General features: G+C 41.0%; 1 protein-coding gene across 2 annotated transcripts in view; it reads right to left on the reverse strand.

Annotated features, from left to right (window-relative positions):
• LOC137372053 (electrogenic aspartate/glutamate antiporter SLC25A12, mitochondrial-like) overlaps positions 1-19,086 on the reverse strand; it is a 168,510-nt gene that overhangs the window by 2,199 nt on the left and 147,225 nt on the right. For both annotated transcript variants that reach the window (XM_068035406.1, XM_068035405.1), the window contains exons 14-17: positions 17,995-18,135; positions 12,625-12,763; positions 5,871-6,029; positions 5,666-5,756 (exon numbers count right to left, since the gene is read on the reverse strand). In XM_068035406.1, coding sequence (XP_067891507.1) covers positions 5,666-5,756; positions 5,871-6,029; positions 12,625-12,763; positions 17,995-18,135 — 530 coding nt within the window. The remainder of the gene's footprint in view (positions 1-5,665; positions 5,757-5,870; positions 6,030-12,624; positions 12,764-17,994; positions 18,136-19,086) is intronic.

A 19,086-nucleotide genomic window follows, 5' to 3' on the forward strand; every position in this document is an offset into this window, starting at 1 on the left:
CAGCTCAAACACAGTTACATGTATTAACTGACACTATTTTGCAGTATTAGAAATAATGTGAGTGGAATAGCATAATGTTGTTTCAACTCCGAAACCTGGGCATTGGAGAGAATAGGATTAAAAGCTGTGGCAGCATTTGACATTAAAATAAGTGAGTAGACTTAATAGGTCAAATGCTTGCTTAGTTTGATGCCACACACTACCAATCTTAACTTTTGTGATTATATAGAAACCTACAGGCATTCTGGTCCCATCCCAACTCCTGACTGTAAGGTGTTGCGTAATATATATGGAATCGATTTACGGTAGACAGAAGAGAGTTTTACAAAGGAAATTTGCCACTAACTACTATTAGAAGCTAATTGGGGCGGCAAAATGTGGATGTTTTAAAGAAAAAGACCAAAAGTAGGTGACAATGTGTGTTGTGAGGAAGATGCAAAGCGGCTTCAAGGGGATTTGGACAGACTTGGTGAGCGGGCAAGAATGTGGTAGATGGAATATAAATGTGGAAAAATGTGAGGTTTTCCACTTTGGTAGGAGGAATAGATGTGCAGAGTATTTCTTCAATGGTAAGAGATTAAAAGGTGTAAATGCACAAAGGGACCTGGGAGTTCTTGTCAATAAGTCACTGAAAGCTAATGTGCAGCAAGCAATTAAGGCAAATGGTATGCTGGCTTTCATTGCAAGAGGATTTGAGTACAGCAGTAGTGAAGTCTTGTTTCAATTATATAGAACCTTGGTTAGACTGCACCCAGAGTACTGTGTGCAGTTTTGGTCTCCTTACCTTAGGAAGAATATTATTGCCACAGAGGGAGTGCAATGAAGGTTCACCAGACTTGTTCCCGGGTTGGGGAGTCTTGAACCAGGGGACACAATTTCAAAATAAGGGAGAAGCCACTTAGGACAGAGTTGAGGAGAAATTTCTTTACTCAGAGAGTTGTGAATCTTTGGAATTCTCTACTCCAGAGGGCTGTGGAAGCTCAGTCATTGAGTACATTTAAAGCAGAGATTGACAGATTTCTAAATACCAATTATATAAACAGATATGAGGATAGTGTGGGGAAAAAGGCATTGAAGTGGATAATCAGCCATGATTGTATTGAATGGTGGGGCAGGCTCAATGGGCTACTCCTACGACCAGTTTTTAAGAGGTGGTTATCAATACAGTTAGAATGTGTAACTAGTGCTGCAGATTGCATTTTTTTTTGAATGAGACTGGATTAGCAACTTTGAACCTGGGTTTTGAATCAATCCGAGATTAATGGATGGCCCACCACCATGTATAAAAAGGACAGAGTTCATGAAAAATATTTGGGGAAAAAAGTGTGGTAAATAGAGAAATAAGACCTTTAATAATAACTTATGACCTAAAATTAGTGTTCTTAAAAAAATATTGAGGGATTTGAACCTCATCATAATTGTTTAAACCCTGAAGTGTATTACGATCTGATGTAATGTCAAATGATTGGTTTTTCGGTATGTGCCAGTGAAGTAGTGTTAACTCTTGGAAGCTTTTCTAACTGAACACCTCCTTTTGTCAGATCTGATTACAGAACCAGAGTGTACTGTCTCCTAAAAAAAATCTCCATATTGTATTTGCTGCCTTTATTATCCTAAACCAACTTTATCTCTCTTCCTACTGTAAACTGATTAGAACTGAAAACCCAGCTTTAATTTTTCTTTAAATCAACTGCTACCTTCCTGCCCTTCCAGCAATGACTTTTTTTTTTCTGTGCTAAAGCTTGACATTTTTGTTAATCCTCTTTTTCAAAGCTACAAACCATTGAATTTTATAGCACAGAAGGAGGCCAATCAACATCTGGCACATGGAATCTTTTCCTATTAGCCAAGGTATAGAATACAACAGCAGGGAGGTTATGCTGGAACTGTATAAATCACTAGTTAGGCCACAACTTGAGTACTGTGTGCAGTTCTGGTCACCTGGTTACAGAAAGGATGTTGCCAGGATTGGATAGGCTGAGGGGAGATCTGATTGAATTATACAAAATTGTGAGGGGTCTGGATAGAGTCGATGGGAAGGGCCTATTTACCTAAGCACAGAGGTCAGTGACTACAGGCATAGATTGAAAGTGATTGATAGGAGGATAATTTTTTCACCCAGAGGGTGGTGGGAGTCTGGAACTCACTGCCTGCAAGTAGTAGAGTCAGAAACCCTCAACTCATTTAAAAGGTGCCTGGATATGCACCTCAAATGCTGTCACCTGCAGGGCTACAGACAAATGCTAGAAAGTGGGATTAGGTTGAGTGGCTCATTTTTCAGCTGGCACAGACACAATAGGGGCCAAGTGGCTTCTTTCTGCTCTGTAAACTTATGGTTCTTTCAAGCACTAAATGCCCTTAATGCCTTTTCCCCATTCATTAAATCCCCCTTAAAAGATTGAATTTTCCTTCCACCAGTTTCTTATAGAGCATTCCATGTCCTAACATTCTGACCCTCTAATTACCAACTGACCAAATAAATCTTAGCAGGACCCCGTGTAATTTTGAAGAACTCAACCTGTCGTAACTTTTTGTGCTAATGAAAAGACTCCCAGTTTCAACAACATCTTGTATTTTAGCGCCTCTTAATGTAATAAAATGTCAAGGGCGTTCCACAGGAGCATTACCGAAGAAAAACTGACACCGACCCACATAAGGAGATATTACGGCAGATGACCAAAAGGTTGGTCTCAGAGGTAGGTTTTAAGAAGCATCCTAAAGGAGGAAAGAAAGGTAGAGAGGTTCAGGAAGGCAATTCCAGAGCTTAGGGCCTTGGCAGCTGATACTACAGCTGCCAATGGTGGAGCAATTAAAAAACAAGGATGCTTAACAGGCCATAATTGGAGGAGTGCAGATATCTCAAGAGGATTGTAGGGCTGGAGGAGATTAGAGAGATAGGGAAGGGCAGGGCTATGGAGGATTTGAAGGATGAACATTTTAAAGTTGAGGCATTGTTCAAATATCTCCCTGGTGTCACTTTAAAATCCTAAAACAAGCAGCCCAAATGGGGCACAATATTTTAACCTATGCAATTAAATCAACCATTGTGCAGGTATATCTTTATCTCTGCTTTTGTACTCTAGTGTCTCAAATTATATATATTTTTTTTTTAAGCGTTCTATCAACTTTTAAAGATTTTTTTTATCTGAACTCCTGGAGCTGAATCTTCTGTGCCCGCTCCCAATGGCGTCGGGTGGAAAAAAAACGGCCCGCCTGTGCGTGCTGCATGTCACAGAGCAGCCGCAATCTTCCGTTCAGCGTCTCATTTAAATAGCCAGGGTGGGCCGCCGCCGCCCCCCACACAGATCACGTGGAGGAGGTGGGCTGTCCGTCCCCTGTGCACAGACGCTGACGTGTTTTTAAAGGGCTGTTAGCTCAACTGGGAAATTTAAAGGTAAAATAAAAAAAAGAAATTTTTTCTGCCCCTCTCCCATCCCCCCAATAACATTACTTATTTTCTCTCCCCCTCAAAAACACTGCTCCCCCCCCCCCCCACCTCGCCACCAAACTGCATAAACTTTAAACTCCAACCCTTCCCACCATCCCCTACACCCATGGCGTTATTTTGACCCCACACTGATAAATTTACCTCCTTTCCCCCCTCCCCACCAGTATGGCGCCTTGTTTCCCCAAATGGGGATCCGAAGGTGCGGGAGTGCCGGCCACTGGGCTGCAGATCACAGCGGGACATCAGACGATGACGTGAGGATCATTAATTCATTCGTTTTAATTTATTTATATATTCAAATAGGGGGTCCCATCGCCGAGTGGCTGCCTCAAGGCCTCGCCGCCACCAGTAATATCAGGCCAGGCCCTCCCAGCGTCGGGGTGCGGGGTGGCCCTCTCCCGGAGGTATCCTCAAGCCCCCTCCCCGCCATGGAACCCAACACCTGGGGGAGCACATTACTACTTAATGTAAATGTGATCCCCTTATTCGTCCTTCCAAAGATTTCATCTGACATACTTGCTTATGTCCTCCTGAGGTTATTTACAATCCTAAACGTTAACCCTGTGTTGTTTGCAAATGTTCGTATTGAACTCCTATATATGAATCCAGATCATATACAGATAGCAACAGTAAGCCGTACAGCTCGCCATTATTTATATTCCTCTAGCTCCAACACAGAAATCCTCGAGGTGGCCAACATCCCCAGCATATACACCCGACTGAGCCAGCGCCGCTTGAGATGGCTTGGCCATGTGAGCCACATGGAAGATGGCAGGATCCCCAAAGACACATTGTACAGTGAGCTCGTCACTGGTATCAGACCCACCGGCTGTCCATGTCTCCACTTTAAAGACGTCTGCAAACGCGACATGAAGTCCTGATTGATCATTGATCACAAGTCATGGGAGTCAGTTGCCAGTGATCCTCAGAGCTGGTGGACAGTCATAAAGGCGGGGCTAAAGAGTGGTGAGTCGAAGAGACTTAGCAGTCGGCAGGAAAAAAGACAGAAGTGCAAGGGGAGAGCCAACTGTGTAACAGCCCCGACAACCAATTTTATCTGCAGCACCTGTGTAAGAGTTTTGTCACTCTAGAATTGGCCTTTATAGCCACTCCAGGCGCTTACCCATTGTCTTTCAAGACGAAGAGGCCAAAGGAGAAGTTGTTCAAAGAACATTAAATTACCTGTTTTCTGTCCTTTAACCAATTTCATATTCAAACCACCACACTGTTTAGTTTTATCAACAAGCCTCCTCTACATTACATAATCGCAGTGTTTTGTAAAACCACGTACATGACATTTCCTTTATCAATAGATTCTATTATTTCCTCAAAAAATTCATTTAGCTTTCTCTCTCTCAACTTGCTTTTACGAATCCATGTTAGCTGTTTTTATAGAAATCTAAGGCCCTGATATTTGCAGGTTGGTTTTCCCATATCCAGACTGGAGTTTGAACTCCACAGCATGCATCTTTTATTTCTACAGGATCTCCACTCAAAGGCAACCTGTTGGGCAGGGAGCACTCTGGAGCAGGCCCCCAGCAGCAGGTAAGCAATCTGCTGTTGCACTAGCGGAGGCGTGCTCAGATTTTTAGATCAGGGTGGGGGGTGTGATCCCTGATACTGGGGGAGAGGTCTTTGGATGGGGCTGTCCCATAACAAGCTGGGGGGGGGGGGGCGAGAAGCACTCCTACTTCCCCTGGCCCACAAACAGTGCTCTAAAGACACCTTTTCCCCAAACCTAGCCTTTCCTGGAATAAAAGCAAAATACTGCGGATGCTGGAAATGTGAAATAAAAACAGAAAGTGCTGGAAATGCTCAGCAGGTGTGGCAGCATCTGTGGACAGAGAAGCGGGTTAACGTATTCTCTCTCCACAGATGCTGCCAGACCTGCTGAGTATTTTCAGCACTTTGTCTTTAGTTTAAGACTTTTCTGCATGTCGGCATGAACTTGTGCAAACCGCAATAATGGGCTCTGGCAATTCTGTACTGGAGCACAAAGGACTGAATGACTGACTGATCTTAACTCCCCACACAGTCATACACTATTATTCACACCATAAATTAGTAAATAACGAGGAAAATATATCAAAATTGGTTACATTATACTGCATTGATAATAAATTTTGTTTAGATATTTTTGATCTCAAGGATTTGAATTCACCAGATTAGGCAGTAGGCAAGAAATATTTTGTGAACAAGTTTTTAAAATGTACTTACATTCCCCCAAAGTCTACATTGAGCCATCTTTGCAGGAGTTCGTAACTCACCAGAGTTACACCAAACTGAGGAGAGGACCGGCAGACTCGAGCTGTAAGAAAATTAAAAATAACAAATTTGAGCATGATAGTTAGCTGTTGATTTGTGTATAGAATGTCGTTTACTATTCAAACCTTATTCAACTGTCACTTTTGCATCACCATACCTCCTGCTCCCTTCCATAAAGCTCTAGGACCTTCTTCTTTTAAGACCTTTCTAAAACAGTCAATAACACCGCTATAGGTAGTCTGACCAGCACGGGCTGCTACTTGAAGTCTTGTTTTGATGACATCTGCCGGAGTTACTAAGGACGCAGCAGGAACACCTAAAAAAAATTTTTATTTTCAATAGTCATGTTATATGGTGAATACAAAAGATTATATTCAGTGATAAAGACATATGAATAAAGTGAGAAAAGGCAATAAACTCATGCTGAGGTGGTGTGGTTGTTCCATGAAGAGCAGACAAGCTTATTCGACTAATGTCCTTTACTCGTTACTAAAATCTTTTCCCAACTACCAAAGAAAGCACTTGCATTTATTTAGCACCTTTCACGCTAAAGAATTCCCAAAGCGATTAAATACAGTGTAGACACTTATAATGTAGGGAACCTGTCAGTAAATTTGTAAACAGCAAAATCCCACAAGATAAATGACCTATTTTAATGATGCTGGCTGAGAAAATGTTGGCCAAGCCATCAGGAGAACTTCCCTGCTTTTCTTTGAATGGTGACTTTGGATCTTTTGCATCAAACAGAAAGGGCAGACAGGGTCTAATATTGCATCTGAAAGATGCCATCTCCAACAATGCAGCATTCTCTCAGTATTACACAGGAGTGTCAACCTAGATAATGTGCTCAAGTCTCCTCAGTGGGGCTTGAACACAAACCTTTTAACTTGGAGGCAAGACCTCTAATAACATTGAGCCAAGCCAAATATATAGCATTTTCTACTGGGCAGCTAATTTGCAGTCTGTGATATTTTCAAAGACCAAAACCACAACATTCAGAAACTAAGGCAAAAGAAAATACCGGGACAAAGAAGCCATTTAGCTTCAATATGGAGACAAAGGAGGATAAATCTCAGGACATGTATTTTTTTTAATGCAAGAAAGCATAATGCAATTAATGCCTCCAAAGTTAAGTGGCTTAATGAAAGGATCAGTTGATGCTTAATGCACATGGAGAATCTAGTCATGGTAACACTTTGATTGACTTCTGTAGTAGTTCCAGATGCAGCATTGGTGCCAAATGCATAATACTAGAACAAACATCAGAATCCATCAAGAGGCTAATAATGATTCACAACATTTAAGAAGTATTTAGATGAGCACTTGAAACGCCATAGCATACAGGCCAAGTGCTGGAATATGGGATTAGAATAGATGGGTTCTTGATTGCCGGCACAGACACGATGGGACGAAGGGCCTGTTTCTGTGCTGTATAATTCTATGACTCTACGATTCCTCCTCTAGTAACCTCTGAGCAGATACCACTGGTGCATTTATTTATCTTATGTCTCTCACTATTGTCACTTCTATCATCTCCTGTTCTCCATCTAATCACTTGATCGATCATTGTTTTTCTTTTTGTTTGTATGTGGTTATTTTTTTCTTCTGCTTTCTGCTCTGTTCCTCCTTAGCATCATATTCCCGTTCACCCATCACCCCCATGCTCACTGACCTACGTTGGCTCCTGGTCAAGCAATGCCTCGATTTTAAAATTCTCATACTTGTTTTCAATTTTCTCCTTGGCCTCGTCCCTCCCTATCCCTGTAATCCCCTCCAGCTCCACAACCCTCAGAGATATCCGTGCTCATCTCATTCTGGCCTACTAAGCATCCCCTATTTAAATTGCTCCACCATTGGTGGCCATGCTTTCAGCTGCCTAGGCCCTAAGCTCTGGAATTCCCTCTCCAAACCTCTCTTTCCACTTTTAAGACGGTCCTTAAAACCTATCTCCTTGACCAAGCTTTTGGCCATCTGCCTTAATAGTGCCTTCTGTGGCTTGATGTTTTATTACATTTAAGGCACTTTATATATATAAACTGTGAATTGTTGTATCACCAGGTTTAGAACAGTTATGGAAAAGGACAAGGGACTATCAAGCATAAAATTACATAACTGGAGGAGGGCTAATTTTAGTGAGCTAAAAAGGGATCTGGCCCAGGTGGGTTGGAAATCCCTTCAAGGTGGAGATAAGTTGGATGCAGAGTAGACACATTACCATCAGGAGGAAAAGGGAGGGCATCCTAATCTAAAGCTCCATGGACAACTGAAGATATAGAAATTAAAATGAAACAGAAAAAGGAGATTTATGAAAAATGAAAGATTCATCATTGAGAAACAAGCTGAATACATATAGTACAGAGGAGATCTATAAAAGGGAATAACAGGGACAAAGAGAGTAAGAGAATAGGTAAGCGACTAACGTAAAAGGGAAATCAAAAGTCTTTTCTAAACATATAAATAGTTAAAGGATAGTCAAAGGAAGGGTGGGATTGACTACGGAGCAAAAAGAGATGAAGTACTAAATGAGTACTTTGCATACGTCTTCACTAGAGATGAGGATGCTGCCAATGAAGAGGTACTAACCATACTGGACAGGATAAAAATAGAAAAAGAGGAGATATTTAAAATATTAGTAGTATTCAATATGGAAAAGTCACCCAGTCCAGACAAGATGCAGCCTGAGGAAAGTAAGGGTGGAAATTGTGGAGGCTCTGGCTACAGTCTTCCAATCTTCTTTAGATATGGGGGTGGTGCCAGAGAAACAGAGGATTGCAAATGTTCCAACTCTGTTTATAAAAAGGGAGGGAGAAAATCTGGCAATTACAGGCCAATCATCTAATGTCAATGGCACACAAAATACCACACAATAGATTTGTTAGCAAAATTAACACCGTGTGGCTAACAAGATAGTGGCAACGTGGATACAACTTTGTTTAAGGGACAGAAAGCAGACAGTAGTGGTGAACTGTTCGTTTCAGACTGGAGGAAAGTATACTTCAGTTGTTCCCCAGGGGTCAGTATTAGGACCACTATTCGAAGAGAAAAAAATTTACAGAGCTGTGGAGAAAGAGCTAGAAGTTGAACTAATTGGATAGTTGTAGTAAAGAGTCGGCACAACCACAATGGGTCGAATGGCCTCCTTTTGTGCTGTAACAGTGCATTAATTCTCCAAGTACAGTATTCCTATGAAAACCAGTTGGTACTACAAAGTGCAGAGCTGTTAGGCCAATAGTTCATGTAATTTTCTTTAACAATATTATCTACATAAGGACTAAAATACACAATACATCCTCATGTTAATGAATTGCATTGGTGAGATTGGAGCTGTAGCATAGTGGTAATTTTACTCCACTCAATCTAGAGGCCCAGACTAATGCTTAGATGCCCGAGTTCAAATCGCACCATAGCAGCTGGGGAAATTTCAATTCAATTAATACAAATCTGGAATAAAAAGCTAGTATCAATAATGATGATCATGAAACTACCAGATTGTTATAAAAACACATCTGGCTCATTAATGTCCTTCAGAGAATCCTGCCACCTTACCCGGTCTGACCTACAAGTGACTCCAGACCCACTGCAATGTGGTTGACACTTAACTGCCATTCAGTTGTATCAAACCGCTACTGAAAAGTCGAAGAAGAATGAAACTGGACTGACCACTGGGCATTGATCTAGGCAACTGAAATGACAAAGGCAAACCTTGCCCAGTCAACATCTGGGGACTTGTGCCAAAATTGGGAGAGCTATCTGACAGGGGAGTCAAGCAACAACCTGACATAGACATACTCAAAGAATCATACCTTCCAGCCAATGTCCAAGACTCCTCCATCGCTGGGTATGTCCTGATCCACCGGCAGGGAAGACCCAACAGAGGTGACGATACAGTGGTATACAGTTGAGAGGCAGTGGCCTTGGGAGTCCTCAAAATGTCTCATGGCATCAAGTGAAAAATGGGCAAGGAAACCTCCTTATTACCACCTACCACCTTCCCTCAGCTGATGAATCAATGCTCCTCCATGCTGAACAATACTTGGAAGAAGCACTGTAGGCAGCAAGGGCATAGAATGCACTCTGGGTGGGAGATTTCAATGTCCATCATTAAGTGGCTCGTTAACACCACTACTGACCGAGCTGGCCAAGTCCTAAAGGACGTATCTGCCAGACTGGGCCTGCAGCAAAGAACCAACATGAGGGAAAAACCTACTGTAGCTCATCCTCACCAACCTATCTGTCACTGATGTATCTGTCCATGATAATATTGGTAGGAGTGACCACCACACAGTCCTTGAGGAGACGAAGTTCCATCTTCAATCGTGTTGTGTGGCACTGCTAAATGGGATAGATTCAGAATAGATCTAGCAGCTCAAAACTGGGCATCCATGAGGCACATTGCAGCAGCAGAATTCCACCACAATCTGTAACCTCATGGTCCGGCATATCTCTCTCAGTCTACCATTACCATCAAGCCAGGGGTTCAATGAGGAGTATAGGAGCAATGCCAGGCATACCTAAAAATGAGACGCCAACCTGGTGAAGCCACAACAAGGACTACCTGCATGCTAATCAGTGGAAGCAGCATGCAATAGACCAAGCTAAGCAATCCCACAACCAACGGATCAGATAAAAATTCTGCAGTTCTGCCACATCCAGTTGTGAATGGTGGTGGACAAGGCTGATGCTTTTGAAACCATGTTTCACTAGAAATGCTAAGTGGATGTTCCATCTTAGTCTCTTCCTGAGGTTCCCTGCATCACAGATGCCAGTATTCAGCCCATTTAATTCATTCCATGTGACATCAAGTGGCTGAAGGCACTGGTTACAGCAAAGGCTATGGGCCCTGACAAGACCTCAGATATAGTACAGATATAGTGCTCAGAATAATCCGCAGCCCTAGCCAAGCTGTTCCAGTACAGCTACACCACTGCCATCTACCCAACAATGTGGAAAATTGTTTAGGTATGTCCTATCCACAAAAAAGCAAGACAAATCCACCCCGCCAAATTACTGCCTCATCAACCGACTCTCAATCATCAGCAAAGTGATGAAAAGTGTTGTCTGCAGTGCTATCAAGTGACACTTACTCAGCCATAACCTGCTGACTGATGCTCAGTTTGTTTTCCACCAGGACCACTTGGCTCCAGACCACATTACAACTTGGGTCAAACATGGGGAAAATAGCTGAATTCCAGAGGTGAGATGAGAGTGAATGCCCTTGACATCAAGGCAGCATTTGACCAAGTGTGGCATCAAGGAACCTTAGCAAAATTGAACTCAATGGGAATCAGGTGAAAACTCTCCACTGGTTGAAGTCCTACCTAGCACAATGGAAGATGGTTGTGGTTATTTGAGGCCCCCAGGACATCACTGCATGAGTTCCTCAGGGTAGTGTCCTGGATCCAACCATCTTCAGCTGCTTCATCAATCATCCTCCATCCAGCATAAGGCTGATAATTGTACAGTTCAATACAATCCTAACTCCTCAGATACTGAAGCAGTCCATGCCCACATGCAGCAAGACATGGACAACATTCAGGCTTGGGCTGATAACTGGCAAGTAACATTCGAGCCACACAAGTGCCAGGCAATGAACATCTCCAACAGGATAGAATCTAACCATCCCTCCTTGACGTTCAACTGTATTTACATTTAATCCCCCACCATCAACAGCCTGGGGGTTACCAGTGACCAGAAACTTAACTGAACCAGTCATGTAAATACTGTGGCTACAAGAGCAGGCCAGAGGTTGGGAATTCTGCGGCCAGTAACACATTATGACTCCCCAAAGCTGGTCCACCATCTGCAAGGCACAATTCAAGAGTGTGATGAAATACTCTCCACTTGCCTGAATACCATGCAGCTCCAACACTCAAGGAGCTCGACACCATCCAAGATAAAGCAGTCCACATAATTAGCACTCCCTCCACCACCTAAACATTCACTCCCTCCACCACCAGTCCAAAATGGCAGCTGTGTACCTTCTACAAGATGCATTGTCGCAACTCACCAAGGCCCCTTCAACAGCACCTTCCAAACCCGTGACCTCTACCACCTGGAAGAACAAGGGCAACAGACATAAGGGAACACCACCACCCACAAGTTCTCCTCCAATTCACACACCATCCTGACTTGGAACTTTATCGCTGTTCCTTCACTGTCACTGGGTCAAAATCCCAGGTCTCCCTTCCTGACAGCACTGTGGACGTACCTACACCACATGGACTGCAGCGGTTCAAGAACATGGCTCACCACTACCTTCTGCAAGACAATTTGGCATGGGCAATAAATGCTGGCCTTAGCAACGACACCCACATCCCATGACTAAGTTTTGGGGGGAAAAATGTACACCAGGCCTATATTCCCTCGAGTTTACAATAACAAGGGGTGGCCTCATTGAAACATTTGAAATTCTTAGGGGCTTGACAGGGTAGATGCCGAGAAGATGCTTCCCCTGACTTGGCAGTCTAGAAAACAGGGTCACAGTCTTAGAATAAGGGATCAGCATTTACGACTGACAGGAGAAATTTCCTCACTCAAAAGCATTGTGAATCTTTGGAATTCTCTACCCCAGAGGGCTGTGGATGCAGTCACCGAGTATATTCAAGACGGAGATCAACAGATTTTTGGATATTAAGGGAATCAAGGGATATGGGGAGAGTGCGGGAAGCTGAAATTAAGGTAAAAGATCAGCAGACTTGAAGGGCCAAATGGCCTACTCCTACCCCTATTTTTTACGTTATGTTCTAACTGTATTAAGATTAAAGTTATACAATGCAGTATTTAAGTGCCTCATATCAGCAAACTATCAAATACTAAGTTACAACTTACTAGGTACAAAATATGGATTTAAATCACTGCAATGAAAACAAAAATTTGTTACAAACTTGAGGTCCTTGGTCTGCCATTCTTACCTGCAATAGCACCAGCTGCAAGAAGCTGCAATGCACCCAACCTACCCTGCTCATCCGCAAAGGCTAGCTTAGTATGAGCATACACTGGGAAATAGATGGCAGAGAAAGGGATGTCACGGAGAAAACAAGCTTTTGCACCCTATAAACAACATAAACAGTTTTAGACACGAGCAGTAACAGTTTACGGATTAAGTTTTGTTCTTCTAGGCATCACTCTACCAGCAATTCAGTTAATCATGTTAAAAAAGGCATATTGCTTACTCAAAATAAACAAATGAAACTGTAAATTCAATCCACTGTTAAAATCCTTCACCGTATAAATTTAACAGTTGTACAAGTGGTCCATCCAAGTCATAAAAATGTTATCAGTACAGTTTAAAAGCTTCACAAATTTTATGTTATCTTCACAAAACTTTGTGCTAGATCTAGCAGTTCTGGAATATATGTTTAAATTTATTTTGATAATGCATTTTTAAGTATTTTTAGGAGCCACTGGCCCAAAATAGGTATCCAGGAAAGTTATAATACGTTGATAGATCAGCAGTCGGAAATATTCATATACAAAATAGGATAGAGAACAAATAAATCTCTTCTAAAGCAAAAAGGGGAGCGCATCAAATAATAGAACTCTGGATAAATAACACTAAGTTGAAACTTAGGGAGGCATATGAAAAAGATGCAATTTAATGTGGCTAGGTGAGGGCTAATAAGTTTTGGGATGAAAAACTAGGAATGGTAGTATATACTTAATGGAAAGGCACTAAAAGAACCATAGAAATGTTATGGCACAGAAGCCATGCAGCCCATCATGTCTGCGTCGGCTGCAAAAACTAGCCACCCAACCTAATCCCACCTTTCAGCACCTGGTCCGTAGACTTGCGGGTTACAGCACTTTGGGTGCATGCTCCAGCAACTTTTAAATGGTGCAGATTACATACAGGTATTCCAATAATACAGGTAGATAAAGCCATAAAAAGACTAATAGAAATATGGATTTTATAAATAGGGGTGCGGAGTAAAAGAGTAAAGAAATAATTTATATAAAACATTGGTTAGGACGTTGCCATGAGTCATGTTTGCAATTTTGGGCACCCTATAGAAGAAGTATCAAAGCCATAGAAAGTGGACAGTGTAGATTCACCAGAATTATGTCAGGGATAGGAAACTACAGTTAAAAGGAGAGACTAAAACTATTTCCATTGCAGTAGAGAAAGCTCATAGGTGACTTAATAGAGGTTTTTAATATTATGTAAGTTTTTGATAGCCTGAATAAGGAAAGACTATTTCCTCTGGTTGGAAAGTCAGCTTTCAATTGATGACTCCCGCACCCCCCACCCACCCCTCCCCCACCCATCACTAAATGAGTGAGAAGAGAGGCTAAAAGAAATTTTTGTTATACAGCACGATGTTGGAATATGGAATGCTTTACTACAGGGAGTGGTTGAGGTAGAGCTCACTGCATCTTTTAAGGAAACATGCATGCATATTTAAAGCAGAGGCTATGGGGAGAGAGTGGGGCAGTGGGATTAGTTTTGGATTACTCTAGCAAAGAGTAGGCACAGACGTAATGGAATAAAGAATGAGGTCATAGTTATGTAGAAAGGCTTTAAGAATTGGGGATTTCTTTCTGTAACAGAGAAAGCCATGAAGACATCTAATAAGAGTTTTTTTGGGATTATGAAAAGTTTTCAAGGGGTAACTAGTAAAAGGTTTTTTCCAATGGTTGATGAATAAGTAACTAGGAGTCTCAGGATTATCACTTAAAGAAAGAAAAAGCCAAAGTATAGTTTCCAAACTAAGGTTATTAGAAAGTTTTGTCATAAGTAGCTATTTAAGCAAAGACTAGAACAACACTTTAATAAGGAATTAAATAAATATGTGCAAAGTAACATAAAAGGATAGAAAGGGGACTGAAATGGTATTAGAGTAAGCAGCTGCTGCTGAAAGTCTAGCACTAGCTTGAATGAACTTCTAAAATATAATTCCATGATTCTAAAAGTACTCTCCCTCCTTGCCGAGCTCAAAAGACTCTTCCTGAACTCCAACAGGGTTTCTCCTCCTCTCTACTCTTTCATCAACAAAGTCCCTCTTCTTCCCTTCACTTCTGAATTGGGTGTTTATTGTTCTCTTTCCCTCCTCTTCCTATTCCTGAGACCACAGCCCCGCTAAAATAAATATGGGAGTTACTTCTATGGAGACAGACTCCACTACTTGCATAGGTCACTTGTTTTGGTGATCTTTCAGTTCTTCCTCTCTGCAGTTTCATTTTTCTGTTACTTCAATTCACTTTCCCATTTCTCCTCTTTGTTACTGCAACAATTTCTTCCCATTTCTGCAGTAGTCATAATGCTGTGAGGGATACTGTGGCGGGGATGAGAAGAGAACAAGAAAAAATTTGCAGGGCTATGGGGAAGAAAGGTAGGGGAGTGGGTCTAGTGGAGTTGCTCTTACAGAGAGCCAACACTGGCACAACAGGTTGAATGGCCTCCTTCTGTGCTGTAACCATTCTATGATTTTATGAGCAGAGAGTTGAGAGTTGGGCAACGGTAATCTCATTGGTGGATGCTCCTTTATAAAGGGATTTTTATTTGAAAAAATTAGCTCTATAAATTCAGTGTCTTGGCAAACCAAAAAATAGAATAAAAATGAACTGTCATGTAGCACATTAAACTTCATATTACTTTAAATTCCTTCCACCTTGCTAAATGAAGCATTCTGAATACATTCAGGATTGCTAAGATTTGAGTACTGCTGAAAATAGAGACATTATGTTGAAGCTTTTCATCTTGCACTTGACAGGACAATCCGCAAGAATACCACTGTAAGGAAAACAACAACTTTATACTGTATGAAGAGAGTGCTGATTAGCTGTCAAGTGAACTCTGGTAGAGGCGTTGCCATGCAGAATGCACCAGTTTATGGTGACTGACAGTTAACTGCCAAGCTTTGTTTGGAAGTTAAACCAGGCAGCTTGACTCTGATTGGTCAAGGCATTCCCTGAGGAATCAATGAATGACTATCACTTAGTTTGTTTAGCTGAAACAGGCGCAATGTGTATACAGGGTCTTTCTGTCTGAAAAGAACAAGGCCCTGTGTATTAATATGTGTAGCTTCCAGTACACACAAATGTGCCATACTGCGAGCCCTACTGACAATCTCAAGTTGTCAACATGTCCCTTCCACTGTTTGCAATGGGCAAGGTACAGGCTGTACCCAACCAGCTCATGCTTGCAAAACTCAAACGCAGTGTCCAGCATTAGATGTGATTCCGCGATTGGACAACATTTGCTAAATAATCTTGTGTGCTAAGAATTACGCTGACAACCAATTTAAGATTGTCAGTAGGGCTCGCAGTGTGGTGCATGTGCATGCACTGGAAGCTACATATATTAATACATAGGGTCCTGTTCTTTTCAAACAGAAAGAACATGTACACATTATGCCTGTTTCAGCTAAACAAATTAAGTGACAGCCATTCGCTCGTGCATTCCTTAGGGCAATGCCTTGACCAATCAGAGCCAAGCTGCCTGGTTTAAATTTCAAACAAAGCTTGACAGTTAATTGTCAGTCCCATAAACTGGTGTATTCTCCATGGCAACTCCTCTATAAATCAGAGTTCACTTGCCAAACAATCAGCACTCTGTTCTAAAGTTGTTGTTTTCCCTTACATTGGCGTTCTTTCAGATTGCCCTGATGAGTGCAAGACGTAAAGCTTCGACATGTCTCTATTTTCGGCAATGCTCATGCTCTGTACTACTAAACAACTGTTGCTAAGATTGTTAAAAACCTGGGACAAGACCTGAAAGTGACAGTGATTCTAATTTATTTTAGAAAGTGAGTTATTAGCTACACAGAATATGATCCATCTGAACGTCAAACTAAAATAGTATACAAATAGAATACTTCATGGAGTCTGTGAGATATGATTTTCATTTCCACTAGTGATCCACCATATATCATATATATATGAAGTTGAAAAGGTCCTCCCGGCTGGTGCCATTGCTGTTCTGTATAATGCTCCCAACCAAAATCTCCCAATTTCATAGCATTAGGAATCATTTCAATTCCCTTTTCTACACCAGTCTTTCTGAAGAAGCCATAAATGTGCACAAAATTTTAAGTGTGGCTCAAGTTAAAGCAGGTTTTGCTTATTTTCTATAATGCATTAATCACAGTAAAACAATGATAATTGCTGCATCAAACTTGTTTCCTCTATTTTTAAAGCTCTTTTCAAGGTGTTACCAGCGACAACAGCTTGTTCTGTTTCTGGCTTTAGGTCACTGGGTATGCATTGAATGAGACTCACTTTTTTCTGATACGATTGGTAATTAATACTCATTTACTACATTTAAACAATGAATTTTTTTTAAAGAAAATAGAAAGGCTAGAACATGCCTCATCAAACAAAAGGTTTTTTATGGAGAAGGTCACTTCACCTACTTCAAATGGGGCAGGATTACTTCATTGTTTCACAAAAATTAGGATTGTGTAAACTGTTTTATTTTCATTAAAGGGTAAATTGAGCGCAAAGAGGCACTGAGAAATTATCTTTTTTTAAACATGTGTTCATCTAAAATAGACACCAATTACAACGCATGTCACTTTCAAATTATTTCCTGCAGGATTGGTCATGCGGAGTGAGCAGATAGTGTTTTATAAAGACCGAAGCTTATATGATATAATGCAGAATGGTAATATGGCATGACACAATATAATAAACATAACAGAACAGTGGCTTCACTGTGGCATTGCACACAAAGTTGCATTCATTGCATTCTTACGTGCGGCATGCTGGTGGTAAAGGCAGTGGTCAAGGTTCAGGAAGAATTAAAATAATAAAGGCCGAGTTGGAAAATAATTATGTAAAAAAAAAGCGAGAGCAGGGAAGAAGTATATAAATGAATAAAATGGCAGGTTACACAAAGGTAAATTAATGAATTAATGGGAAAGGCTCTAACTGAGGTACATAAAGAAAGGCATCTGAAGTTCTACTGACGAAGGAAAATAACTGATCAAGAACAACTCTGGCATGAAATAAAAACAACTGAAAGTGGAAACAATCAGTAACAAAAGAAAAATGTAAATTGCATGTTAATTTGCAAAAATTCACAGATGTATTCTGAGACAGTGAAGTATTTAAATATTTTTTCACTGGTTCCTGAGCAATCTGAGCTGATCAGCCTGCTTGACGTGCTAGCAACATATCACCCTATTAACACTTAAATAGATGTATGAAAAGCAAATAATCTCATAATTGGTCTTTAAAAAAATTGTGTCCAAATTTATATCAATAACAACTTCAAATAACTTATCTTTGTAATAGTTTAAAGCTACACTCCAGGAAGTAGCCTATCACATGGAACCACCTACCTTGTACAAACCCAAAAATCCAAGGTCACGCATTACAGAAAGTGCACTGACTCTGGGACCTGTGGTGATCTCTCCTGCAACTTGTAGTCGAATTTTCACTATTTCTAGAGGGTTTGTAAATATTACTTGAGAACCTCCAGCCTGAAAAATTTACAAAATAATTATATTAAAAATTCCTGACACAAGGCTCTATGCAAATTTTGACACATCCCAGTTTCCCCATCATGTTCTGTATAAGATAGATATATATATAGATAGTACCTTTTTTCTACTTTTCAGGTTTTTAAAGACATTCCACCAAACAAAATACCTACCAACATAAATGCAGGGGGATAGAAATGTAGAGAAGCCACAGCAGCAGACAATGACCATTAATTTTCCCAGTATGTTCCATAAAATAGAGATCAGGGGTAACAGAAGAACATTTTTGAAACCAACCTTCCAAAATGAGTCACATACGGATCAAATACATCAGGACTCGTAGCTAAATATATAATCTAACAACTAGACAGAAGACAACCCCCAGCAAATTCAGCAATGAGTAGTATCCAATTTTACATCCAAGACTCATCTTGGACAGTAATTCAGAAATAGGTCTGTGTTAAGAAAATTTCCTGCTCTAGTCAGAAAGAATCCACAGTTCACTTGACTGGGCCATATTCCAGATGATGAGCAGGTTGTGCAAGCAAGTTAGAAATACTGCAAGGAAACAGAACTCATCTGCCTGTGGCACAAAGAGAGAGAGAGCTAAAATTATGCTTGTCCTTTACTGGTGGGATCTATTACAAGAGATGCACTAGTTACCCTTTTTGTGCAGAGGAAAAGAAAATGAAAGAAAGATTGCATTTATATAGCGCCTTTCATGACTTCAGGACATGCCAAAGGGTTTAGAACTAACAAAATATTCTGAAGTGTAGTCACTGTTGTAATATAGGAAACACGGCAGTTAATTTGTGCCTAGCAAGGTTCCACAAATAACAGATAATGAACAGCTAATTTGTTTTGGTGATGTTGGTTGAGAGATAAATATTTGAAATAGTACCATGGGATCTTTTACATCCAGCTGGGAGGGCAGGTTTAACGTCTCATCTG

Source organism: Heterodontus francisci, chromosome 7, assembly GCF_036365525.1.
Source record: "Heterodontus francisci isolate sHetFra1 chromosome 7, sHetFra1.hap1, whole genome shotgun sequence".
In the NCBI taxonomy this organism is placed as follows: domain Eukaryota; kingdom Metazoa; phylum Chordata; class Chondrichthyes; order Heterodontiformes; family Heterodontidae; genus Heterodontus; species Heterodontus francisci.